The sequence below is a fragment of the Schistocerca gregaria genome, chromosome 5 (genome assembly GCF_023897955.1).
Source record: "Schistocerca gregaria isolate iqSchGreg1 chromosome 5, iqSchGreg1.2, whole genome shotgun sequence".
Taxonomy (NCBI): domain Eukaryota; kingdom Metazoa; phylum Arthropoda; class Insecta; order Orthoptera; family Acrididae; genus Schistocerca; species Schistocerca gregaria.
The window spans coordinates 395,286,751-395,313,980 of record NC_064924.1 but is presented as its reverse complement, the minus strand read 5'-3'; the positions used below and the strand labels follow the sequence as shown (position 1 = coordinate 395,313,980).

The following is a 27,230-nucleotide window of genomic DNA, read 5'->3' as shown; positions in this document are numbered from 1 at the left end:
CTTTTTTTCTGCTTGAAAGAGAATAGAGTAATTAGCTTACCTGCAGTGTATCCATCCTCCAAAATTTCGAATCACGCTAAAAGTCGCACTTTTTTAGAAATTTAAAAATAACAGTAATACTGTACACTATTACTGCACAGTAATATATACCGTCTAAGGATCGTTTGTTTCGACCGGCGAGCATGAAGAGTGGATGCATGTGCAAGTTTTCACTACTGTTGGTGCCCCTTTATCTCTGTACATATCTTACATCCTTCCCCAAATAATATCTTTGCTGAGTCGTGTTTGGTTCACAGTTTGCATATGTAGTTGATGGCGCCATTTTGGCGGTGTGTTTGTTAGTTGTTGTAAAGGAATAGTGTAACTCTTCGAAGATGGTATGTTGGGAAATATGCAAATAATGTTTCAAGTTATAATTTTTATCCAAGCATAATCTATTTTTTTAAACTATGTGTTGTATGTAGTGACAATTTATTTTCTGCAAATGCCGGGCGATGCGGTGCAACATGATTTCCATCCGCTATGCTGTATTGTTGTGGTATGCAACTTTGACATAAAAAAAACTGACGTTGTCGACGTCTTCGTCTAGAATTTGTGTCAGACACCAAATGCACTACGTAACTGTAACAAAAGTCTATGATTTATTAGGCTAACGGGGTTTGTCCACGACAAATCAAACAAGTTCTGCAACATGACCCTCTTAAATTTATTTGATATGAAGTATGCATGTAGTATTCGTAAATAGTAACACAATACAATTTTTTCCACAAATTTCTGATAAAAGATTACGGAGATTTGTTTGCTAAATGTGTAAAAAAATTTGTTTGTGGAACGGTGTCGTTTTATTAACAGCTTCTGTTCCAAGCAAATGAGAACAATGAAATTAAGTTCATTTGTAAGCCATTTTAAAGTGCTTTCATGTGATAGACCCAATTACCGGAAAATATGTCTTCATTATCTATGAGAATATCATTATTGAATTTACAGCGTTTTGATAACTTGTATTCTTAAAATTCTCGAGAAATATATTCGAAAGATACTGTTTACTTCTAAAAATTCTGGAATTTTCGTCTGGGGATGAACGTTAGTTTACTGTCGAAAGTAATTTTATGTTTAAGATGTAAGACACCTTTAAAACTCGATTTATTTTAAATAGTAGTCCTAAATATCATTCGTTACTTCATGATTTGAGTTATATCTAATTCATCATGCTTCTTGGCAGTTAATTGCTTGCACACCACCATTTCTCCATGGGATAATGTGTGTGTTCCTCCTATAGCAGCTTGAGGCTTAAAGATTGCCTTTAGTTCCCAGTTATTTACGTAAAGAATGTCTGTATGACCATGGGAAATTAAAGATATGGACATTAACTGTGATTTAATCATTTACCTATTTTTTTCCAATTACCAGTGTCCATTATATTAACAAGTAACATCTCTAGAAACACACACAGAAATCCTGCTACTTTTTTAAATTTTTTATTTATTTTGACAAATTCAAAACATTTAAACATGACATTCCTATGTGCCCAGTCAACTATCTGCCTTCCCAGAAAGATTATTTTTCAATCTTAAAGCAGCTGAGTTCTTGGAGATTTGTGATTTGGCTGAGAATTACACATTTGTTGTAACAGATGATGATCTTTACCATTTTAGAAACAGACAATAATTAATCCCTTTGTAACTTACTAGAAGGATGGTGACACACCTGAGCGCACAAGTCTTATCGTAACAGAATATCTCACAGATGACACTGTTGCTGTGCACCTGTTGCGATCCTAAATTATTCATTCTTATCAAAAAAATTAATTTAAAAAAGTAAAATACATTACTCTCTTGACAGACAGCTCAGTATAAGAATAGAAAGAACTAAACCATCTTGTGTTGTGCCATTTTGAAGCTCAGTGGCATTATTCACCCTGCTCTCGTGGTAAAGGAGTTAACGATGGTATTGGTGAATAGTTACGTGACTGCGTGTCCAGTCAGTGCCCATATACTAATCAAATCATGACACCCGAACAGTTGTTTGCCATTGATAATGTTGAGTGGATAAATTTCAAGTATACCACTATGGAAGATCATGAAAATGAAGAATTGAAACTTAAGAGATTTGAGAAATGTTGCACAATTACAGGAACACAAAAGTCTTAATCTTAATTCCCCTAAGCAAGACAAGAATTATAAAGTCTAATTGAACAGGTGACAGCTGTTGTCAGTGATCCTGTATTGTTGGATGATATTAAAGGATATATTGCTTGTGAAGACAGTGAACACTGATGGTTAGCCTGTGTAGTTAGAAAAAATTTGGTAAAATATTAAATCACTGTTGCTTCCTGCATCTAGAGGGACTGTCTGCATCTTTCACCTTTTCCAGTTCTTTCTGTAAACAGCAGGGAATTTCGAACACTGAAATTTCAACTAATCGAACATACACATTACCCCATGCGTAAAAGTTGATGTGCAGCAAACTGACTGGCTAGAAGCATGACAAACTGAACTGTTATGGCTCATCTGATTTTGGGCCTATCTTTGGTATTCAGCTGTACTGATATATATATTTTTTTTTTATGTTTGCATCTTCTGGTTTTTTAATTTGACACTGATAAATAATAATTTCTTTTATTTTGTTGGCCACGTGCAGTTATACAACGCACAGCTGATGAGAAGTAGGTCTAATACTTAAAACAGATTATTTTTTTAAAGCTTGTACACTCTTACACTTCAAATTACTTAAAATAGTGACCACATGATCATTTAGAGTTGAAACTCTTATAATGTGTAGAGGAAAAGAGTATCTTTGGCTTGCATTTCTGGTTCCAAAATTCAAACCAAGCGAGGGTGGCGCAGTGGTTAGCACATTGGACTCGCATTCGGGAGGACGACGGTTCAATCCCGTCTCCAGCCATCCTGATTTAGGTTTTCCGTGATTTCCCTAAATCGTTTCAGGCAAATGCCAGGATGGTTCCTTTGAAAGGGCACGGCCGATTTCCTTCCCAGTCCTTCCCTGACCCGAGCTTGCGCTTAGTCTCTAATGGCCTCGATGTTGACGGGACGTTAAACACTAACCACCACCACCACTCCAAAATTCAATAATGTTTTCATAAAAATAGAATATTGTTTTCAACTGATTATATTTATCAACTCCATTTCATTATTGTTGCTTACTGAAAACTCAAGTTGTGAACGAAGCAGTATTATTCCGCAAGGCAAAAAAATTGTTTTCTCGCCCCGCTCATCATTTGGCAACCTTTTGTCAGAAAATGTGAAAACAAATCCTCACATTACTGTAAGTGAATGCTACGGTTGTGCTTCATTTCAAGTTAAATCCAATACGGTAAAGTTGGAAATATTTTTAATTTTTGGTTTTACCTGGAATGACCCAACAGTTAAGTTGAGTGGTTACCCTGGTGGGTCCAGCAAACCGTATACTAAAGGAATGAAATTCAGAAGAAAATGTTATAAATTAAGTTTTGTTGACATGAAATTTTGTTGTGTGTCCTTACTCATTGCTGGAAATGTATGATACGTAATTTTTGTTATAGACGATCGGGAAAAATAATAAGATGCTTCAGCATATCAACTACAGGGTCAGAATTATATTGCAAGACTCCAGGACTTTTATTGGAACGTTCAAAGGTAAGTGGAGCTCTGCATACAGTCTGGTTGTGCTCGGCGTATGCATCCAGAAACATTGAAACCCACTTTGTAACAGCAAACTACATTTGAATGGAAAAGTGGAGGAAAGCTCCAACTTTAGCTATTATGCGAATTGTGGCCACTTTGGTGTAACTGCTAAGTTTTAAAGTTTCTTTTGAATACCAACCAACCCAGTTGTAGCCTCTTACAAAAATTATTACAAGTGTTATTCAGTTGTGTTGAGAAGCATTTCTTCTTGTTTGGAGTCTGTTTTGTGAAAAGATTTGTTAATGTGAAGTTTCGCTTTCTGTAAAGTACAGTCGTACTTGTTGAAACAGAACCTCAGAAGATACATAATTTGTTGAAAGATATGGCGAATTATTTTAATTTCTCAAAAGTTAAAATGTAAGAATATACTGTTAGACTATTGTGGTAATTAACAGGCCAATATTTAGTACTGGTTCTCTGTTATGACCATGCGTGTTGCTGAAAGTATGTGTGAATCCTTTTGTGGTCACATTTATTAATACATAATAAATTGATATAAAACATCTATAGTGCAGACTTACAATATAACTAGGCTAAATAAAAGTTTTAAAAAATTGAAATAATCATTTTATCTACATAGCCATAATTTATATGCCTGGGCATTTCTCAATATTATTAATGCTCATAATATAATAAAATGTGCAATGGGAACTATAAAAATGTAACGTTTTTAACTCGAGGTATTTGTGCAATATTTATAGGAATATTAAGTCATCCAAAGGATAAGACTTCAGTATTCTCCCAGCAATGTTAAAGATGTGCTAAAGGCTATTCGGTAGGAAATGAAAGTTGGTATAGCAAGCAAATTGCACTGTACCCCAATTACAACATTAAGAAATGCATTTTTTGTGTATTTTCACAAGAATTCGCTGGGCACTTTGGTCCAGATTGTCCTAAGAAACAAAATTGAAGAATGTTGATGGTCTGGGTTTCAACTCTTCCATCAGGTTTCCACTAGCTGAGGAAAATCTCTGCATGTGCAGAAACTTAATGCTAGGACAGTTGTAAGACAAGTTGTAAGACTGCATTTGCAAACAATCTATCTGGAAAAAATATTATTCATCTCTAAAGAGACTGAGTTTTCCTCAAAACATGCCAAATTTGTTAATAGGACAAGAGCTTCTGATACAGGGGAGAAAATCAAAAATTTCTTTCAGAAAGTAGCTGAAACTGTTAAGGATGTGTCAAATGGTACTGACAGTTTTTGGTATGAATGAAACATCTTTTTTACTTTGATACTCACAGGTCCTCATGGCTGTAAAATTTGATTAAGTTTTCTAACTCTGATAAAGGTAATGTAATATGTTTGCTGCGAATGCTGGTGGAATATTTGCACATCCCTTAGCAAATAACTCTACAAAAGAATTCCAGCAGCATTAACGAAAATAGTCCTTCAAATTGACACATTGGAGAAACGGAAAACGGATGAATATCAGATGAAAGTTTCTTTCAGTACATAAAATATATTTGTCCATTCTTGAAAAAAAATCCTAGGCGTATTATTTTTTTTAGGTAAAGACTGCTCTCATTTGACATTTAATTTGAGCAGATATTGTCACGAAAACAAGAGCATGCTAGTTGCTTTTTATCCCCATTCTACAAATCTTGAAACCACTAGATGTAGCAGTCTTTGGAGCAATCAAGAAAACGTGGAAGAAGTGTGTTCAGAAATGTTCATGACAATAAGAGCACTAAAATTTCAAAATCTGATGTACCTACTGTTTTCACAAATTGTTTCAGAACCCAAAGAGGTGGGAAATATGTGTACGTGTACTGGTTTCTGAGTAAGTGATCTGTTTCCATTTAATGCAGAGAATGTGGATAGTTGTTTGTAGTACACTAGCCCCAACTGCAGAGATCTATCAAGTGTGTCTTGAAAAGCAAATTGATGCTTTCTTTCTGCACACTTCAGAGAATTAAGTACTCAAACATCCAGTCTTTAATGAATATTCGATTGGTACCACCAATTCACTAGCAACATTTTCTGAAAATGGTATGATCTGGTAAGAACCCAAGCAAGAAGGCAGAGATATATAGAAAGAATACACACACATTCTTATGATTAGTGAAAAGTGTGTGTGTCATGAAGTTAACGAAAGAGAGAAGTTGGAGGAGCAGCCTGAAAGGGGGGGGGGGGGGAGAGAAAACAAAAGCTTTGAAGGAATCAGTCGAAATAGGAGCAGGTCAACAAGTTCTGGGGAAGGGTGGACAGACAATGGAAGCAGTTTAGAAACGTATAACATGATGAAATGCACGTGAGAACTAGGAAGAATGGGTGGTAGTCAAGAAAAGAAATAACTGGTGGCTTGACCATCTCAGAAAAATTTGATATTTATTGGGTGAATTCCCTAATGTTGAGTCGACTCACAAATATTTTTTAAAACATTTATTGTTTATCATTTAGAAATTGTGGGCATTTTTGTTTCAGTCTGCAAGTATTTTTTGCATTTGCAAGCATCTGTGTTTTATTATTCAGTAATAGGTTCCCCTAGGCCTGTCAAACAAAAAGCATTTAGTTCAGTACGCTCTGGCCTACAAATTGAAACCATTATCGCTTAGCTGTATGTATTCCTTAACTCTGCTAAGGGAGGTAAACACCACAAAAATTTATCCCAGAGGGGCATGAACAATAATTTACATATTTCAAACCTTATCCACTTGGAACATTTTAGTTTTATTGGTAATATGTTTCCTACGATGGCTCAATCCAAATGAAGTGGTCCAATAAAAATTAAGTTGGTTTCTTGATCATTTTTAAATATTTTAATTTTTTTATATGTGATCATCCTATAATTGTGAAGTTCAAAACACACACAATACCCTAAATTCAAAAATGACCTCCAAAGTTTGGTATCCAAATTTTCAAAAATGACTTTTTAGGCCCAAAAATAACAAACAGGGAGTGATTTATGACAATCTATTTCTTCCTGTAGTTAGATATCATACACTACTAGTCTGATACAGAGCAAGAACACTTAAAAATGTTTCTTAATTTTTATGAATGTTTGAAATTTGAAAATGTTCAGTTTTTGTTAAGTTGGGGGTTAGTTATCTCAAGTGGGACTGAATATAAAAATATGATTTTTGCACAGTTTGTACACGTATATAATAGCAACATACTGTAAAAGTTTCAATATTGGTATCTCACTGTGAACGAAGATATGAGTTTTTGATAATGAGGAGATAATTCACATTACTCTACAACTGATCTTATGACTGTTGCCTATTAATGTCTGATATTAGTGGGATATAATCAATTATATACAAAAAGTGGAAACATCGCTGAAATTAACATTTATATTATTTTGACATACTTAAAATTAATATTTTCAATTAACGACCTTCGAGATGTTAACTTCCTAAACCCGGTGGTGAACGTTAAGAACACTTCTTTCTTCAGGCAGCTTCTGTGATACAGAATAAGACCTCCCAGTTGCCGTGGCAAGTTCAAGCACTGAAAGTTTCCTTAAAACATTTTTCATTGGTATCCAAACTTTGTCACTAGTAGATTTCTTGACTGATGGTCTTGGGCCAGCAGGGTGGTAAAAATGCCCAAAAAATCATTGTTTTCCAAACTTATTCTTTCAGCCTCTGCAAGCCACCACTGTTCATCATACAAACATGCCACTATGTCATTCAATGTTTAAAAACAGAGATGTAATTTTACTGACACAGTGATCCTCATAAATTTCGGTTTCTGATGTTACATAGCATCAAAATGTTTTCTGCAATGCCAAGGAATTTGCGGAAATGCCTTGTTTCTTTTATTGCTATACAGTTTTCAAATCTAGTTTGAAATGTTTTCATATGCAGAACCACTTCTTCTTTCTTGATCAGAAAATAGGTAACGCCATTAATATTATCCTTGCAAAAGACATACATGTCATGTACTGTGAAAATTTGCTCTGTTTTTGGTCTTTGCAGGCTGGCTTTACTTCAAGTTTTGTTGTACCTCCTACTCCATCACATGCATTTTTACCGTGGCAAGATGGAAAAAAAGTGCCATTCAGCCTCCAACCCAAAGTCTACTTTGTGGTTGCACAGATTTGAAAAAATCTTTTTGTTCTTATACTGACTATCACTTCCATCTGAAAAGTGTATCAGCTTCTCAAACTTGGGAAAATTTTCTTTTATGTAATTTATTACATACTTTTGAAACACATGTACAGCCAAAGTGTTGTGCTCCAAGTAGTCACTTAGAATGCAAATTGAAGAACTGGCCTGGTCATTGACCCAGTGGTACCCTTGTATTTCATCCTGAATCACAAATGTAACATTTTCTGCAAAATCAGATAGCACTTTGCAGTCAGTTTCATGAAGTTGTACATTTTTGTCTTTCAGAAACTTACTCTGGATTTTAGAAACATAGTGGTGACTTCTGTGTTTCTGTGAGTTATCAGTTAAATATTCCAAGTATTCTTCTTGAGATTCAACCACTGTTATAATTTCTGTCCTGTCAGTTGTGACTCACTGTTTGAAGGTAATACTGTTTTGCATTTCCTCATCATATTCACGAAATAGTTCAGTAATGGTTTCCTTACCAGAGCATTTATTACACAAACACATCATGCAGTCATAACTGTTGTGTCACAGACCATTAAATCTAGTAACTCTTCGTAGTGAAGATCACAGAGTTATGCACCTGCAATCATCAGTTTGACATTTTGATGATATAAACAAACACATACGGAATGTGTCCCTGAGGATCCAGCCAAAATACACCAGCTATGGTGGTCACAAAATTTTGATCTTCCAATTTTGCATTCAGGATGAGAATTTTTGAAAGCTACATAAAGTTCATTTAAATTTGACAGTGCTAGTCATTTCTGCTTTGTTACTTTAACTCCATTTATAACAACTATTTTGCTGTCTTTGCAACCTGGGCACATTCTACTGTTATCGTCATCTTCAAAAAACTGCTGGATCTTTTTGTTTCTTCACTTAGACCTATTCCTTTCTTCTTTCCTAAAACTGGAAGAATGTCTTGCTCTTTAACTAATTTTCCTCATTACAAATATAAATGTCATTAACAAGGTTACATGATTCTGATTCTGGATTCACAACAGATATTTTTAGTAACAATTTGGGAACAGGGAATTTCCAGGAATCACATTACGTTTCACTTGGGAAGCTGTTCCTCATAACAAGGACAAATGTTCAAGTTTTATTTCCCCCAAACCTTTTTTGTCTAACTTCATCAAACTCTTTGACATTTTTCAAGTTTTTTGAAACTGAACCATAAACTGTTTTGTGACACACTTCACTTGCTGTACCTCCAACAGAGCTTTGTTCATCCATGTTATTGCGTTCCACTTAATCTCCCAAAATTAATTACAAATTACACACAGAACAAAGCACTTAACACATTCTACACTCTCGATAAAGTATGTACATCTACTCTGAGGTTTCAGAACAGACTGACTACAACAATGCCTCACCCAGCAATAATGTAAGTCTTTATTGGCAAGAAAGCTAAGCATAAATGGGCATTTTTATTACCAAAGAACAGAAGTGAAAGCTCCTGTCGTTTAATATTGCATTATTAAAAATAAACTAAATGAACATTGTTGATTGTGTTAATTAAATATATGTTACAATTAAATTTTATTACAATGAAACAATAAAACATTTAAATAGGCAACAGCCATAAGATCAGTTGTAGAGTAATGTGTATTATTTCCTCATTTTCAAAAATTCATATTTTTCTTCACGGTCAGATATCAATGTTGAAATTTTTACAGTACATTGCTATCATATAGGTGTACAAACTGTGCAAAAAACATATTTTTATATTCAGTCCCACTGGAAACTTAGAAAATCATAAATCACTCCTTGTTTGTTATTTTCTGGCCTAAAAAGTGGACTTCTGAAAATTTGGATACCAAACTTTAGAGGTTATTTTTAAATTTAGGGTATTTTGTGTAATAGACAATGTTGTAGAGGACACTTTTCTGAAAACAACAATGGCAATTGCAATGTTTTAACTTAACCCAGTGCAGGGATGTTCATATGTCTCCAGGCTGAAAAATTGTCACGCGCCTACAAATAAAACTGGCCACCATCCAGCAAAGGTGCAAGATAAATTATTTTAAAAAACTGTTTTGAACTTCTCAAATAAAGGGCAATCACGTATAAAAAAATTTAAAAATGGTCAAGCAACCATCACTGGACCATTTCGTATGGATTGACCCCAATAGGTTTATAAAAATTCACTTAAACAACAAAATATTAACATTCAATGTGACCACTGCAGCTAACCTTTGCCCCATTATGGTATAAAATTTCAATAGTTGGTAGTTCAACTTTGGTTTAACTTCCTTTTAATTTTCTTGGTATTTCTTGTGAAACAGTTCTTGCCAACTCTCAGGCACAATGGTACATAGCATGCTAAATGCATCCACACTGTTTGGACTGGAGGTTTTCGTGGGCTGCAGACTGCACACCTTCTGGATGATGATTTAATGGACTTACGTTTACTGGTTTCGAGGTGAATACTTCGGCCTGCATGTTGCTTGTGTGCCTTCATCTGATATGGCAAATTTTATTTGTTTACAGATGATATAGCAGAAGTCACTGAAACTATTTCCGGACAAACATACTTTTGTACAACTACTGTTAATGAAAGTCCGAATTAGAGAACTGCTACATTTGTCTCCTTGTGCACAGTGAACACATTTTTTACACAGCAGTCTAAAAATGAAAGTACAGTATCATCCACCATTTCTTGCGCTTTGTTCCTGTAGCATAGTCTTTTTGACTTGAGTCAATCAAAATTATCCTAATAGCTCATACTGGAATTAACAATCTTTCAACATGTGAGGGCAAGTAATATTGATTATTGTTCAGTCTTTCATCCTACAGCTTACTGTGGACACATTTTATGGTGTGTGACATGTAGAAATTATATTCGTTGTCCTCTTATCTTTCCACCTACAGATAATTAGTCCATCAGTGCTTATTCTGTAATCGATTTACCCTCTCTCCAGTTCCTTTTCCTCTTTGAGTTTTGGCATGTCTGTAAAGACCCTTTGAAGTTTCGGGAGTTACTGGTTTCAAATATTGACAGTTCTGTGATCTTGGAAAATGCCAAGGTTATTCAGGCTTGTTTGTAGAATCTGAAGACGACGATTTGGTGCTGAAAATATAGAATACAGGCAGTGTGTGACAAGACAGAATGGAAATGGTGATCACAAAACTACGAGAAAATGTTGGTAGCAAACCATGAAGATCTGAAAACGTGTCATGCTATTGCCAAAGCTCAAGGTAAATTTATGAAAGACAAAGACAAAAAGCAAAACTTGGCAGTTGATGAGACCTTAGTTCTTGCTGACTTAATGCGGTTTCTCGTCTGTACCAGGATTGACAGGGTGACTCTTGCTGCCACAAAACCCCTTTTCTTTGTGGAACACGTTGATGAGAAGTTTGAAGTTGAGTCCTTAACAAGGAAGATATCTGGTTCCCTCCTTGTAAAGACAATTTCAGCCAGTCACTCAGCCTTCCTCCCAACCATTCAGGATACATCACAGTGAAATCAATCCTCACAAGTCCCTCAGTATGGCACAGTGTGTAACTTTCCATAGGGACCTTCTCCTCCAGTCAGATGATGAACTTAGGACTAATCTGGAATGATGTGGTGTTGATTTCATCTAGTGTGCCCAGAGAGTCCCTAAAGACCATCATGTAGACACTGCTGCTTTCATTCTGGCATTTGAGAGAGTACCCTGCCCACCTCCATGTTTTGCTTCCATTCCCTCAAGTTCGGCCACATGCCTTTGCAATGCAGTGCCTCTCCAATTTGTGGTGGCTGGCCACTCTCTGTGTGGGCAGTTCTTGCACCATACCACTAACTGTGCAAACTAGTCTCCATTCATCGTCTCATCAGTGTCCATTATATAAAAAGGAAAAAAGAACTTAGGAAATAAAGATTCTTGACTGTCTCAGCTGCTTTGAAGTCCGCAAGAATTTTGACAGGCTTCGCCCTGTGCATCTCTCCTCTACCTTTGCTTCAGTTACGTCTTCCTCTCCCCCTCCCCCCTCTTCTGTACACCCATACTGCCTCTCTTCCCTTCCCTACCCCCTGCAGCTCCAATCCCCCCCCCGTAACACATCCCTCTGGTGTTGTTGAGATATGAAACCTGCAGCCTCAGGTGACTTACGCTCGATGGGCCCCCAATGCTGCTCGCTCACTGTTCAATCCTGACATTGCTGCCCCTTATTCCATTATTGATAGTGCCTCCTCCCCCCTGCCTCCCTCCTAGGGTGAAGAAGTGGCTGCACAAGTCGAAGGACGAGAAGGCAACGTCCCCTCCTCCTCATCCCAAATCAGTCACTTTCCCCTGCGGGTCTGGGGGTTAGAATGTGCCTGAGGTATTCCTGCCTGTCGTAAGAGGCGACTAAAATGAGTCTCTCACATTTGGGCCTTTATGTGATGGTCCCCTGTAGGTTTTGACCTCCATTTTGCAAAATTTTCCTAAACAGCAAGCCAGTTGGGGAAGGGCACCTCACATGGTGCATAGTGTCCATCATGCGCTGAGACCTCTTGCATCTCCGTCAACGTGGACCTGCATTTCGGCTCATTCTCCAGCTGTTGGGTGAGATCACCCTCCTAGGTGCGTTTTCCTCCATCCTCTGTGCAGTATCGCTTTCCGTTTGCACCTGATATCCAGCACGGTAGCCAATCTGTTGTAGTGCAGACACCATGTACCCTTTTGGTTGTAGCTCCTAGATAACACAGGGATCACTGTGCTGATTCCTGCGCCATTAACTCCCCACGTATGCCAAGGAGTAGATGCTCGTCACCCTGAGGCATCGGGACTCGTGGCAGTGGCCATCCTGCCAGGTGGCCTTCTCTACAGCTGGGTGGCACACATGGGGAGGGCCCCGTCAGAGTGGGTGGCATCAGGGTGGATGACACGCCATGAAGTGTAGTACGTCATCACTTGCTGGTTGTCAAGCACCAGCAGTCTCTAAGTGGTCAAGATCTAACTTCAGTGCTAAGAAATAAGATTACAAATCATCACAACTCTTCTCGGCTAGGGAAGTGTACGTCTTCTTCGGCTCCTCTCCTATGAAGGGTCCTTTGGGTCACTCCCTTCCAGGTTTCTGCTAGTGGGAAAGAACCGCCAGTGCCTGAAGTGCCAAAAAGCAGCTGGTCTTAGGGCTTCGCGATCCTCTTTATTTCTGGAGACTGGATCAGTAAAGCACTCACAGCCAGAGCAAACCAAGAATCAGTGAGAGATATCCAGGCAGAAGACCCTCCCAAGACCAAAGCAATTGTGGTGGCACCCACACCACTGCTGCCTACCTTTGCGTCTGAGCATAAGATGAGAATTCTGGCGTCCGCTGAAGACCTAGTTCTTACCAAACCATCTTACAGAATGGATATAACCTGTTCAGGAAATAAGTCGGTAGCAGCAAGTGATCCTGAGACATAGACTGCCTCATTGAGTGTTTCATGCCTTCCCAGTCTCACGATAACGTCGTCCTCTTGGAATTGCGGTGGTTTTTTCCACCACGTGGCTGAGTTACAGCAGCTGTTCAGCTTTACACCTGTTTTCTGCATTGCCCTCCAAGAAACATGGTTCCTGGCAATGTGGACCCCTGACATTGCAGCTAGAGGGGTTATTACAAGAACCATAGCGAATTTAATAGTGTGTCTGGTGGAGAATGCATTTATGTTCTGAACTCTGTATGTATTGAACCTATGCCCCTTCAAACTCTTCTTGAAGCTGTGACTGTCTGTATATGGATGGCACATGAAATAAACTGCATGCAACGTATATCTCCCTCCAGATGGTGCAGTATCCCTGAACGTATTGGCTGCACTTATTGATCAACTCCCCATACTTTTCCTACTTTCAGGAGATTTTATCGCCCATAATCCCTTGTGGGGTGGCCATGGCAGAGATGTCAAAAATGTACTGTCCCAACTCGACTTCTGCCTCTTAAGTGGGTCTGACATGAAACGGGCCTACTTGGAGCAGGAGAGGCACCACAGGACATTTTAATTTACACTGTCTATACTTTTGCAAATAAATTCATAAAACTTTGTTACCATGGCCAGGAAGGATTCAGGATTCACACTTACAGCAGAGGAAGTTCAAAAACATAACAAAACAATTTTTTTTTTTTTTCATGTGAAATTTCATTATTTTTTCACATGGTATTTGTTGCTGTAAGTACACTTTTCTTCATAAGTAAGAGAGATTCTTTGATGAATTTTGCATAGCATACAAACCATACCTACAGGTGTATGAAACTCTAGAATTTCCCAAATCTGTTAAAAACTGTGGTAAAAATTGAGATAATTAACTATAAAATTCGAGTTTCCTCTAAACACGGAAGTTTAAAACGTAACAGCCCATTCATTTTCCCATGGATTAAATAAATTCTAGAGATTCATACACCTGTAAGTATGGTTTCTAAGCTGTGCGAAATTCATCGAAGAATCTCTTACTTATGAAGAAAAGTGTACCTATAGCAACAAATGCAGCCAACAGTAAGAGAAAAAAATCATGAAATTTCACATGTAAAAAATATTTTTTCGTATTTTTTAACTTCCACTGCTATGAGTGTGAATCCTGAATCCTTCCTTGTCATGCTGACAAGAGTTTCATGAATTTATTTGTAAAAGTATAGACAGTGCAAATTAAAATGTCCTGTAGTGCCACTCCTTCTCGAAGTCTGCCCGTTTGAAGTCCTACTCCCCCTAAATACTGGGGCCATCACACATTTCAGTGTGGCGCATGGTAGTTACTCGGCCATTGATTTATCAGTTTGCAGCCCAGGACTTCTCCCATCTATCCACTGCAGACCACATGATGACCTGTGTCGTAGTGACCATTTCCCCAACTTCCTGTCACTCCCCCGCCATCATGTCCATGGATGCATACCCTTCGCCTCTGCTGTCATCGTTGAATCTCCCTCACGTGCTGCCATCGATGTTTTGATTGAGCAGGTTATTACAACGATAAATTCTGCAGTGGGAAACACAACCCCTCATTCTCTAGGGTGCCTCCTGTGAAAGATGGTCCCTTGGTGGTCACTGGAAGTTGCTGAGTCAATTACAGAACATCGACAAGCTCTACAGCGATATAAGTGGCACTCCTCCTTAGAGCACCTAATAGCCTTTAAGCGGCTCCATGCCTGCATTCGCATGTTTATAAAACGATAAAAACGGTAGTGTTGCAAGAGGTATGTGTTGACCATCTCTTTCCCAATTCTGGACCAACATCTGACGTCTTTTTGGCTACCAGACCCCAACAGGTGGCCCTGGCATTAACATCAGTGGCGTGCTCACTGCTGAGCACTATGCTCGAGCCTCTACGTCAGAGAACTGCCCCCTGCCTTTCACACCCTCAAACGGTCGATGGAAAGGAAAGTCCTCTTGTTCACGACATGGCACAGTGAAACTTATAACGCCGCATTTACAGAGTAGGAGCTGATCTCCACCCTTGCACATTGCCCGACACATCTCCTGTGCCGGATCGGATCCACAGTCAGATGATTAAACATATCTTGTCTAACTTAAACTAATTATCTCCTCGTCATCTTCAACTGGATCTGTTGCAATGGCGTCTTTCCATCCCAATGGTGGGAGAGCACCATCATTCCGGTGCTAAAACCCGGTAAAAATGCACATGATGTGTGTAGCTATTGGCCCATCAGCCTCACCATCCTTCTCAGTAAACTGGGACTGGTTTTCGACACCCGATTGACTTCGCTACCTCACCTTCGTCAGCTTCAGCGGGAGTGCTGGCAGCACCTCAATGCTGTCTGGTGCCTGAGCAACACCAACTGGGGTGCAGACTGCTCTACGCCACTGCAGCTCTACAGAGCCCTTATTCAATCTCGCCTTGAGTGTGAGAGTTGGGTTCATGGGTTGTCGCCACCGCCCCCCCCGCCCCCCCACCCCATCAACGTTTACTCGACCCAGTGCGCTACTCTGGTGTTCACCTAGCAATGGGAGCTTCTAAAACGAGTCCAGTGATCAGTGCCCTGGTGGAGGCCAGAGTCCCTCCCTTGCGGATCCAACGTGCTCAACTGCTCGCCAGTTACGTTGCACACATTTGTAGTTCTCCTGAGCCTCCGAATTACCATCTTCCTTTCCCACCCACGGCAGTTCATCTCCCATGTCGGCCGCCCAGGTCAGGGCTCACGATTGCGGTTCACTTGTGATCCCTTTTCTCCGAACCGGAATCCTTCCCTTTACCATCTCTACTTGAGGTCCATTAACGTACACCTCTGCCGAAGCTTTGTGTGGATCTTTCGCATGGTCCTAAGGACTCTGTTAACCCCGCCCACCGCTCTCCGTTGTCACTTCCTCTAGATTCTTGACGTGTTCCTGGTCTCTGAAGTTGTTTACGGTGACGGGTCGATGGCTGATGGTAATGATGGCTTTGCCTATATCCACAGAAGCCATATTAAACTGGTTTCCTTACCTGTTGGGTGCAGTGTATTCACAGCAAAGCTTGTGGCCATATCTCATGCGCTTCAGTACATCCGTTCCTGTTCTGGTGAGTCATTTCTCCTCTGTTCTGACTACGTGAGCAGATTACAAACTATCGTCCAGTGCTACCCTCCCAATCCTTTCGTAGCGTCTGTTCAGGAGTACATCTATGTTCTGGAACGGTCCTGTCATTCAGTGGTATTTGTGTGGACACCAGGACACATTGGAATCCCAGGCAGTGAACTTGCCGACAGGCTGGCCAAGCAGGCTACATGTAAACCGCTTCAGAGATTGGCATCTCCGAAACTGTCCTCCATTCTGTCGTACGCCACAGAGTTTTTCGGCTTTGGGAGACGGAATGGCATAACAAACTGCGTCTCATTAAAGGGACATACACGTCAGCCGAAGCTTCTCCTGGACCTTTTGCATGGCCCTGTCTTCCATGCAGTCCTCTCGCAGGGAATCAGTTGTCCTCTGCAGGCTCCACATTGGCCATACATGCTTAATGCATGGTACCGTCCTCTTGTCGGGAGGACCCACCCCAGTGTCGCTGGACTCTCAAATGATAGTAGTCTACCTCTTGCTGGACTGCCCACTTTTAGCCACTCAGCGGGGGTCTTTTTAACTTTCACAGCACCCTACCTACTGTGTGGGGGCAGTGCCTCAACATCAGCTTTACTTTACATTTTATTCATGAGGATGAGTTTTGTCACTTGATCTAAGTTTTAGCCCATGTCCTTTGTCCCTCTGTGTCCTCCATCCTTGTGCTTCTAATGTGTGCTTAATGTTTTGCGGAGTGACTGGCTTCTCCCTTTCATTCTCATGGTCAGCCAGCCATTGTATTCTGCTCTCTTGTTTGATCTCTTCTATATGTTTCTTGCCCCCTGTCTGTGGTTTTCTTGTTCGATTTTGTCTATTTTAGTGTTTGTTACCCTTGTCATTCTTGTGGTTTTCTCCTTTCTTCCAGCTGTGTTCCGTATGTCTCAATTATTTTGCTCCCGCCCTTGTAGAATTATTTTAATCGGAACAAGGGGCCGATGACTTATCAGTTTGGTGTCTCCCCCCTCTTTTAAACCAACCAACCAGACCCAGTTTTTATGGATGGCACCCTATTCTTGTTGGTTATGGCCACTGACTCGGTGACGTGACGTGACTTCCCCTCGGATTCTGTATGTCTAACCTGGAGTCTAGCCACATAATAACCCAGTGGAATTGCAAAAGGTATTACAGTCACCTACTGGAAATGATGTAACACCTCGTTTCCTCTTATTCTGTGTTCTGTATTGCGCTTCCTCGATGACCACTCTCCCAAGTTTCGTATTTATCGGGCATTCCATTATAATCTTACCGGCCTCAATACAGTGTCTGGAGGGGGTCTGCACTTTGGTTCGTACAAATGTCAGTATAGTGCGGTTAAAATTAGTTTTGACCTTTTACAGTTCAGTATGCAGCAAATGGAGGGAAGTGTAGTTGCCAATCTGTGTTGATAACGCCAGGCCTGCTCTGCACGTAACCTGTCAGCCGCACAAGCTGGCCGATCTGCAATCTTTTATCAAATGATTTTAAAGAAACTATTTAGTAATAAACTCTGAATCTCGCACATCTTATAGCTTTCTTCGTTAGCTTCTGGATGAATTACCTACCATTTCGTTAATGGTCATAGTTATTGTTTTATTATTAGCTAAACTACTGCAAGAAATTCTGAAACTTTGCACTGAAAAACAGGGGTCGCTATGAATTTGCGTTTGGTGTGTGTTAGGTCATTATGTTGAAATTTAAATAGCATATTAAATTATTCTTTAAACCCCAAAGGGTATCGCTAACTGAGTCCAATGTTAAAAACATTGTATTTATGTAAAGGGTTCCATCATCAGTCACCAATGAAAAGATCAGAATGAAATATTCATCAATCCCTCGTGTCTCATAAATGGTATGAAATAACAACATATGATTTTGGCAAATGATAGCACGCAAAATGAAGAGTTTTTTTCCGACATGATTAATATGTGAAACTTCCATATCGTTCATGATATTCAAGCAACTACTGATTTAAAAAAAAATGAAATACCATAATTTTCCAGGACCATCAACATCCTGCGAAACAGGAATTGCTGTGGGTTTTGCAACAACATAAGTGAAGAAGCTGCACATTAATTTTTGCACTGAAAATGCACTCACTTATAACTATTGATATGTCTCGCCCTCAATTACTAGTTTAACAATATGCTGCTTTTGGATTCTGCCACAGTTTAAACTGCGTTTGAATGATAGTGAGATATATACCTGTAGACTCGGCTGTGTTCAGGCAAAAGAAGCACATGTTAACGCAACAAGAGAGAAGTAACATAATACTCAAAACGTGACACAGTCCTGCGATGTAAATTTGTAATGACTTCTTTTGTCAGCATTTCACCCTCATTGTGCATAAATTTGTTTCTGTTTTTGGCAACACTACTTTTCAGCTGGGCCTATATATATTCTCAGTCACATTTAAATGAGCATGATACATTGTAAGCCTGATTAAATTATACTCTTCAACATCAGCAATTTCTGCAACCTGGTAGCATGGAGATTTTAGCTTGTACACTAACACAAGTTCCATTACTTTTTTACACAGGCTAGGTTTAACTTCATCCAATTGAACATTCGTTCGTATCCAGAGAAAAATGCCACTTTCCTCCACTACATTGTAGAAGCTTTATTCATAAGGGCCGAGTGCTGCTGTGTATTGTCAATTACTGTTCTCAAATTTAGAGGAATATTTTGCAACACAACGTTATCTTTATAGCCGGTGAACGTATTCTTGGATGACCACTTTCATTGAAAATCTCGTGTTAAGACATGACTCTCTTTTATTATTAATGCTGCACCAACATGAAACACTTGTTCACGATACCTGATGAGTGCAGAAACATTCAACGCCAGAAAATATCGCTTTACAACAAGAGCTAATCGACATCCATGCCTGTAATGCGAGCCATCACATGGTACTGTTTATCCACAGCATGGCAGCAGGGGTGCTTTACCAACCGAACTGGGGTTCTCATCATTGGGCAGCTGCAACTATCATCCCATAGATTGTATAAGGGAGTTACCTTAGGGATTTATCTTTCAATCTGTCTTTGTCCCTGTTTGAGTCATCCATAGCTTCTTTCTTGCCTCAACTCATGTTATCCAGATTGGCTTGTATTCCTAGAAACTGTTCATATAATGTTGTTGTTGACAAAGTGTTATTATTCCTTGCAGCTTTTGACAAACATATGAACCTCATACTTGGAGATTGTGAAGAATTTCGTAAGGTGAAACCAAAGAACACAAAGCAAGGTGAACGGGAAGAAAAACGTGTATTAGGCTTTGTTCTATTAAGAGGTGAGAATATAGTGTCGATAACGGTGGAAGGGCCTCCTCCACCAGAGGAAGGACTGCCCAGGGTGCCTATTCCAGGAGCTGCACCGGGTCCTGGAGTTGGTAGAGCAGCTGGTAGAGGTGTACCTGCTGGTGCCACAGGTGTTCCTGCAGGTAAGATAATGCTTTGGTGAACATCATTTTCATGTTTTTAGTGAACACTGATCTCATGCCACTACACATTAAAGCTCGTCGTGCTGTGGAGTAATTGAAAGATGGGCAGTTTGTGTGACTGTTCATTGAAAAGGAACATCATGAAAATTAATGATAGTAAAATTCAAAAATTGTGTTTGTTAGACCTAATAATTTGTTCTAACAAATATCAAATAATGGATTAGATGTAGCTTTGAGTTGTAATACATGAATAATTCACCAAGCCACATAAAATTTGTAATTTTTTCCAGTTTGATTTATCGTGTCAAAGAAAATTAAATATAACACAATTAATAAATTGAAATCACATATTGTGAATTTAGTTCTTAAGATCACAGTTTCATTTATTTAGCGTGTGGAAAATTGGAACCATAAGTTATTAAAATAAGTTCAGTGTGAAATGAGAAGTGAAACACCTGCAGCCATCTGTTTTGCATGTAATCTATTTATGCAACCAATTCTGACTTCCAGTATACCATCCTCTGGCTCCTTGATCAGTGTAAATTGGGTGGAATTGAATCTCAGGGTCTTTCATAATAGTAGCCAATGTTAAATAACTGGTGTCTGTAGTGGTTTGCACCACATTATCCCTTCATTCAGCAACCATCAACTGTCGGAACAGTATTTTGTCCTGGTTGAGCATGTATCACTTCTTGTTAATTTTTCACACTTAACACTTCCATTATTCCAAGACTTACAAGTGGGAAAGTCCTGGTAGATAGGCACTGTGAATAAAACACACAAACACACACACAGAATTTCAAGCTTTCACAACCAACAGTTGCTTCATAATGAAAGAGGAAAGGAGAGGGAAAGATGAAAGGATGTGGGTTTTAAGGGTGAGGGTAAGGAGTCATTCCAATCCCGGGAACAGAAAGACTTACCTTAGGGGGAAAAAAGGACAGGTGTACAGGCGCGCGTGCGCTCGCACACACACACACACACACACAGACACACACACACAGACACAGAGTCACAAACAGACATTTGGCCTTTACAAATGTCTGCCTGTGACTGCGCATGTGCGGATGGATATGCGTGCGTGCGCGAGCGTATACCTGTCCTTTTTTCCTCCCCAAGGCAAGTCCCTCCGCTCGCGGTACTGGAACGACTCCCCACCCCTTCCCCCAAAACCCACATCCTTTTCTCTCCCTCCCTGCTTGTGTCTGTGTATGTGCGGATGGATGTGTGTGTGTGTGTGTGTGTGTGTGTGTGTGTGTGTGTGTGTGTGTGTGTGTGTGTGTGTGTGTACACCTGTCCTTCCTTCCTTCCCCCCCCCCCCCCCCTCTCTCTCTCTCTCTCTCTCTCTCTCTCTCTCTCTCTCTCTCTCTCTAAGGGAAGTCTTTCCGCTCCCGGGATTGGAATGACTCCTTGACTCCTTACCCTCTCCCTTAAAACCCACTTCCTTTCGTCTTTCCCTCTCCTTCCTGAAGAAGCAACCATCGGTTGTGAAAGCTAGTAATTCTGTATGTGTGTTTTGTTCATTGTGCCTGTCTGCCGGCGCTTTCCCGCTTGGTAAGTCTTGGAATCTATGTTTTAATATATATATATATATATAATTTTTCTCTCTCCCTTAGTTCCTCAAAAAACTTTAACTCAGAATTACAGTCTTCTCCAAGTTTGTGAGACTGAATTCTTTAATTTCTTCATGACTGTAATCATTTATCCGCGTACTTGCCTTTTCCTAGAACCATCAGAATCTGAAGGTTTCTATTTTAATCCTCAGATGAAGTATTCATCATTCAGTATAACTGTTAAAACTGAAATGAATCACGTACTCTACCTGCATTACAAAATAGAATGTCTCAAATTAAAGCAGCAGCCTTCACTACCACTAACAATGCACAAAAAAGGAAAATTCTCTGTTTCTTGCTTCAACATTCTTTGCCAACCCATGAGGAATTTAAAACTTAATACACAACATTGGACAAAGCACATCTATTCCCTGTAGCTAGAGGCAGTAGCGCCTTCTTTCCATGCATGACTAAGTTGGGTATAGAATGTGAACTATTTGTATTATCGCAATGCTCAATTAACATTGTCGAACAACACAGAATCCTCCAATACTATAAACTGGTTTTCTGTCACCCACCAACTTTGTGTGACAATATTAATATCAAAACAATAATTAATATTAAAATAGTGCTTTCATTGCTAAAGATTTCTGTTGATCCTTGCACATAAGTAGAAGTGCCATTGTGGACAGTAGTTCCAGGTGTTAATTTCATTGTTGTGACTCCTCCTGTTAGAGCAATAAAGTAGAAATGTTGATGTTACCACTTTTTTAGGCTTACAAGGACCAGTAAGGGGAGTGGGAGGCCCATCTCAGCAGGTCATGACTCCTGTTGGCAGAGGTGCTCCTGCTGTTTCTGCACCTCCTCAGATGAGACCTCAGCAGCCTGGACCACCAAGAATGCCTGTTGGTGGTCCACCTCCTGGCATGATGGGACCACCACCAGGAATGATGGGTAAGATTTTTTTCACAGTGAAATTCGTCCTGTTTATAGAATGTACTAGGTTTTCAAAATGCAGTTGGTGAGTAAACAGCTTCAGATTATCATGCTTCGTTAAACACATGAATTTTGTGAAAGATGAGTAGCTCCTGCCTCTCTTAGTGAAATCATTAGTTGGTGGTGTTTGTGCATCAGCATTCTCAGTCTACACCGGGGGGGTTGTAATGTTAGTTATTCTGCCTCACCTATGTTAATAATGACTAAAGAACAATGAGAAAGCTTTCCTGCTCTTACACCATAGTACATACATCTAAAGTCTTCTTAACAACAACTGCAATACCAAAAGGTGTGTTGTATAAATATTTTGCTGTGGTACACCATTTGTAGCCTGAGAATCTTGATGTATCGGAGGGCTCTGTCTGTCTGAAACTTGTCTTAGAAATATGCCAGTAATGGTTAGTGAATTGAGCCACTGGTAGAGTATGTGTCGTGAAGGGAATAGGGGAGACACTTGCGGTAAGGTGATGTGGAGTATCACTTGTTTTAAGTTATATTGATATATTTAAAATGGGAATAATCAATATATCACGTTGAATAGTTACTGTAAAAGTAACAGCTGTTACTTAAGTGCGTGTTTCCCACATTAAGAAAAAGAATGAAGAGACATATATTCTACTTATCACGAGTCTCACAACCATAGGCATAGGAACTTTCCCTCATATACTTGGCTCTTTTAATTTGAAGTTAGTTCTCCTTTTCTGCGTTATTTTTTCATGCTTTTCCCTTTTCTGTTTAGATTCTGTGCTGTTAATTTGTCCTTGTGTTTAATATAGAGCCTTCTTTCATTTTTTTCCCCCTAATTTGGCCATAACACCTGCTAAATCTTCTCATTTTTTCCTACTTGGGTTTAGAGCCTTTATTTGCACACCATGATCTCTTAAAAATTAGTTTAACCGATTGTTTACTTACATGGGATTATCAGAACTTGGATTCTGTCTGATAGTTCCTTGCTGCTTGTACCCTGTACCTTCACTTTCTTTATAATCAGTGTTCAGTGGGTTTTTTATCACTATTGTCCTAGGTTGTATCTTACACTTCCTTCTTCCAGATAGATATATCCTCGAATGGGTAATGTGGTTTGCTTCTTGCTCTAATAGTGTAAGAAGTGCTCTATGAATGAGCAATAGATATGTTAGTCGTGTTTCTTTCTTGAACACACAATGCTCGGTATTATTGAAGAAATTTGGGTTCTTTGGTGTCGGTAGCATAAACATTAGGTTTATCTGTTACTATAGGTTATCCATCTAGAGCTGACTGTAATTTAATTACAAAATATTACACCAAACATGTTTCCCTTTTATTTATAAAGCATCCTCTGTGGTTATTGGTGTTTTACATTTTCTGCTCCTTGCATCCTTGATAGCAGCCGTTGGCGTCGAAAGGCTTAATTTCACATTTTACTTGGCAGTTTTTGCCATTCTGCAGTATTTGCTGCGCTGCATTATTTACACTTCACTTTCTTAAATGTAGCCTAACACTAAGAGTTTAAGAAAGTGAAGTGCAAATAATGCAGTGCAGGAAATAATGTAGAATGGCAAAAACTGCCAAGTGCAAATGTGAAATAAAGCCTTTCGACACCATCCACTGCTAGCAAGAAGGGAAGGTGCAAAATATGTAAACAAAAACCAATAACTACGGAAGATGCTTTGTAAATAAAAGCGAAACACATCTGATGTAATTCTTTTTAATAAAATAGCAGTCAGCTCAAGGCGGATAACCTATAGTGACAGATTTTAACATCTGCTGTGGAAGATAGCCATGCAAACAGACGTAACATTAAGTACAGATTCAGATGTAGTGGCCTCTTTGAAAAATTTGAAGGAAACATAATCTCAAAGTTAGTATAGTTACTGAAAAACAAATGTTCGTTGGAGAAGGTGCTTGACTGAATGTTGGTGTAAAAACCTGAATAATATGTTTGTGCGTTATTTCAGATATTAAAATTTTGCAGTTAAGACTTAGAGGGCTGTCAAAAAGAAGAAAAGAAAACCTGTAACTATTCTGTAACTCCAATAATAAAATTGGGACATAGCTAGTTGTGATACAGGCAGTTTTGTTAAGTAAGTCTGCTTTTAGAGCTGCTTTTAAGGCAGTTATGACCAGTTTTGTTGAATAAAAATATAGCAAGATAGCCATGGGTACCAGCAGATTTGAAATTCAGGACTCTCTCTCTCTCTCTCTCTCTCTCTCTCTCTCTCTCTCTCTCTCTCTCTCTCTCTCTCTCTCTCTCTCTCTCTCTCTCTCTCTCTCTTTTTTTTTTTTTTTTTTTTTTTTTTTTTTTTTTTTTTTTTTTTTTTTTTTCATAGCCAGTTCAGATTCTAGCCCTCCATATCGATTTATTGCCTGGAAAACTAGCAATTAAGCTTTGTAGACTTCATACAATCACCCTAATGATAAAAATATTGTGAAACTTTCCACATAGAAAGCGTGTGTGTGTGTGTGGGGGGGGGGGGGGGGGGCGCTTTCCAAAGCCCCAGCTCACAGAAACTACACTACTTTCTCTACATTTGGACTGTTGGCGGTAACATTTGTTCAGCACTGTGCTTCAGTAAGTCAGCCCTTTCTCATTGGGTAAGCATACAACATTTGATTGTGGGATGAAATATGTAGACAGTGGTGAAAATTTTGTACAGTAAGTGCAAAATGTTATTAACAGTGATTACATGAACATTATGGAAAAATTCTATGTGGTTCCAAAAGTCATGTCTTCCACATTTTTCTTGAAGATGTGGAACAGAGACAAAATGTACTGACTGTTGGTAGATTGTATGTAGGGGTAATTTGTCTTACTTTATTTCCTCTGTATTTTCTTTCTTAATTATGTTTAAAACTCTGGCACAAATCGTTTTCAGAAACCTGTCATAATGATTGTATGAAGGCTGTACAGTGTAAAGACATAGTTTGAATGGCCTGGTTTGTCATGCCATGAGCATTCCAGTCTGATGTGACTTGCATATAAATAAAATGCATGAGTAAATGTGGATGTATTTTCAGAGAATTTTTTATATTAGGCTGCTGATGAGATATTTATCTTCCACTTCAATTTTCTTTCTCTTAGGAATGCCTCCTGGAATGGCGATGGGAAGAGGTGGACCAATGGGCCCTCCAGGTATGAGAGGACCACCTCCAGGAATGATGCGTGGAGGTCCTCCAAGGCCACCTTATTGAGGTCCATTACTTAAGAGGATTGAGAGAAACTGTGATTTGTGAGCGCATTCACATTTGTAACTTGATACATGCCATTCTTTTATTCTTCATACTCAGTAACTTTTGCAAATAAAGCAGTTTAATAAGATAATTTGTGTCACTTGTATTAATAGATGGACAAATATTGACAATATGTGGTCAATGATCTCATACTAAAAGTTGTATGAAAATGAAAAGAATTGTACCTGCAATAAAAGTTTTGTGTGCTACAGTGTAAAAAAATTGCTGATCGAAATGTTACTGCACCTGCTGTAGCCACTCTCCCATAATCACAGCTGCAGATACACAAACGTGGATTGCAAGTTTCACACCACCTCAAAGAAATTTGAAGAACTGAAATGTTGTGTCTAACATAATAAATTTGTGAAATGTTTGTTCTGCTCACCATTGGGGCAGGATAGCTCGTGTGCGGGGGTTAGTAGTGGTAGATTTAGAATTGATGAATTTACTTCTCAATTTTCTGTTATCATTTACCATCATATCTGTTGGCATGAAAATAATACAGTAATCCATATAAGACCTTACGTGTGTGTGGATGCTTAATTTGCTGTGTGAAGCAGGAGCTTTCCAACTGTGTTGATAAATTTACCAAAGACTTTTACAGGCAGCAATACTGTGATTGCATAATACAGAAACATACCGTATTTACTCAAATCTAAGCCGCACCCGAAAAATGAGACTCGAAATCAAGGGAAAAAAAATTTTCTGAATCTAAGCAGCACCTGAAATTTGAGACTAGAAATTCATACCTCCAAATTGAAACAAAGTTGGTCCCTTGTAATATGAGAGACAATTTAGGTCGAATGAATGATGATACAGCTACAGTATTTTGGTTCGAGTCGTAAGCTGAGCAGTTAAAGCTCGCTATGAGTCAGGCGCTCTGTCCGTATTTATACAGGTATCCTTCCTCTTTCACGTGCTTCGTGTGGTTTGAATTGATTGCTTATGTTTCTTTGATCTGATAAGTGCTATTCTCTTTGTTATAGGTGTTTACATCACTCTAATCTGAAAATGCATTATTTTACTGTGTCATACATTGTCTGTCGCATTCTGATAATGAGTGTTTACGACCTCTCGTCGCTCATTGCATGGCTTGATTTTGTGCACGCTACCGCCGCATACAATTTAAAAAACAAGAGAGGAATCGTCTCATTAGCGAAACAATAGCAAGAGGCTCCTATCTGTTGCTACTTCCACTGCTGCTTTCTTTGATGATCAACAAGACCCAAATAATAGACAGATGTTCTGAACGAGAGTTTAGCGAAAAATTTTCTCCGTCTGAAAATCTTTGCAGCCGCATCTGTAGTACATTACATTCTGCACAGAAATTTGAGTCATCTTAGGTTTAAAAATCTAGTCAATTGCCGTGCTTCATTTCTGACTGTATTACTATTAGGCATGAGACTAATACAAATATAAACATGACTCGATAGGTATATTCTTCCGCGTTTTCTGTTGTCTCACTCTAGTTTCGTAGTTTATTAAGCTGACAGGATTTAAATGAGATAGCAGCAAACATGAAAGAATACATGGCAAAATGTTTATATTCGTATTATTCATATGGTGAAGAGAATACTGCATGTGATTCAAAATTCATAAAAGTTCCTATTAACAACCATCTCTTCTCACAGGTAGGGAAAAATTCAGAACGTAGAGTTGGCCATATTGACAGACATCCCAAACAGTCTTGCCAGTCGGATTTTCGTAGTACATTGAAATGCTGCTACATTGGAAGATGAACAATACGGAATTTGTATTTACTTCGTTGGATAATGTATTTATTTATATCCCATAAATCTAATACTGCGAAGCATTTGCATG

The 27,230-nt window shown here is 39.0% G+C and overlaps 1 protein-coding gene across 1 annotated transcript; it reads left to right on the top strand.

Moving 5' to 3' along the window:
* The first annotated feature begins 265 nt into the window (after positions 1-265).
* On the top strand, positions 266-25,631 carry LOC126272169 (small nuclear ribonucleoprotein-associated protein B). The gene is made up of 5 exons (XM_049974810.1): positions 266-377; positions 3,542-3,635; positions 19,378-19,650; positions 21,978-22,157; positions 25,261-25,631. Exons 1-5 carry the CDS (start codon positions 375-377, stop codon positions 25,368-25,370), a joined length of 660 nt encoding a protein of 219 aa, XP_049830767.1. The 5' UTR covers positions 266-374; the 3' UTR covers positions 25,371-25,631.
* The last annotated feature ends 1,599 nt before the right edge of the window (positions 25,632-27,230 follow it).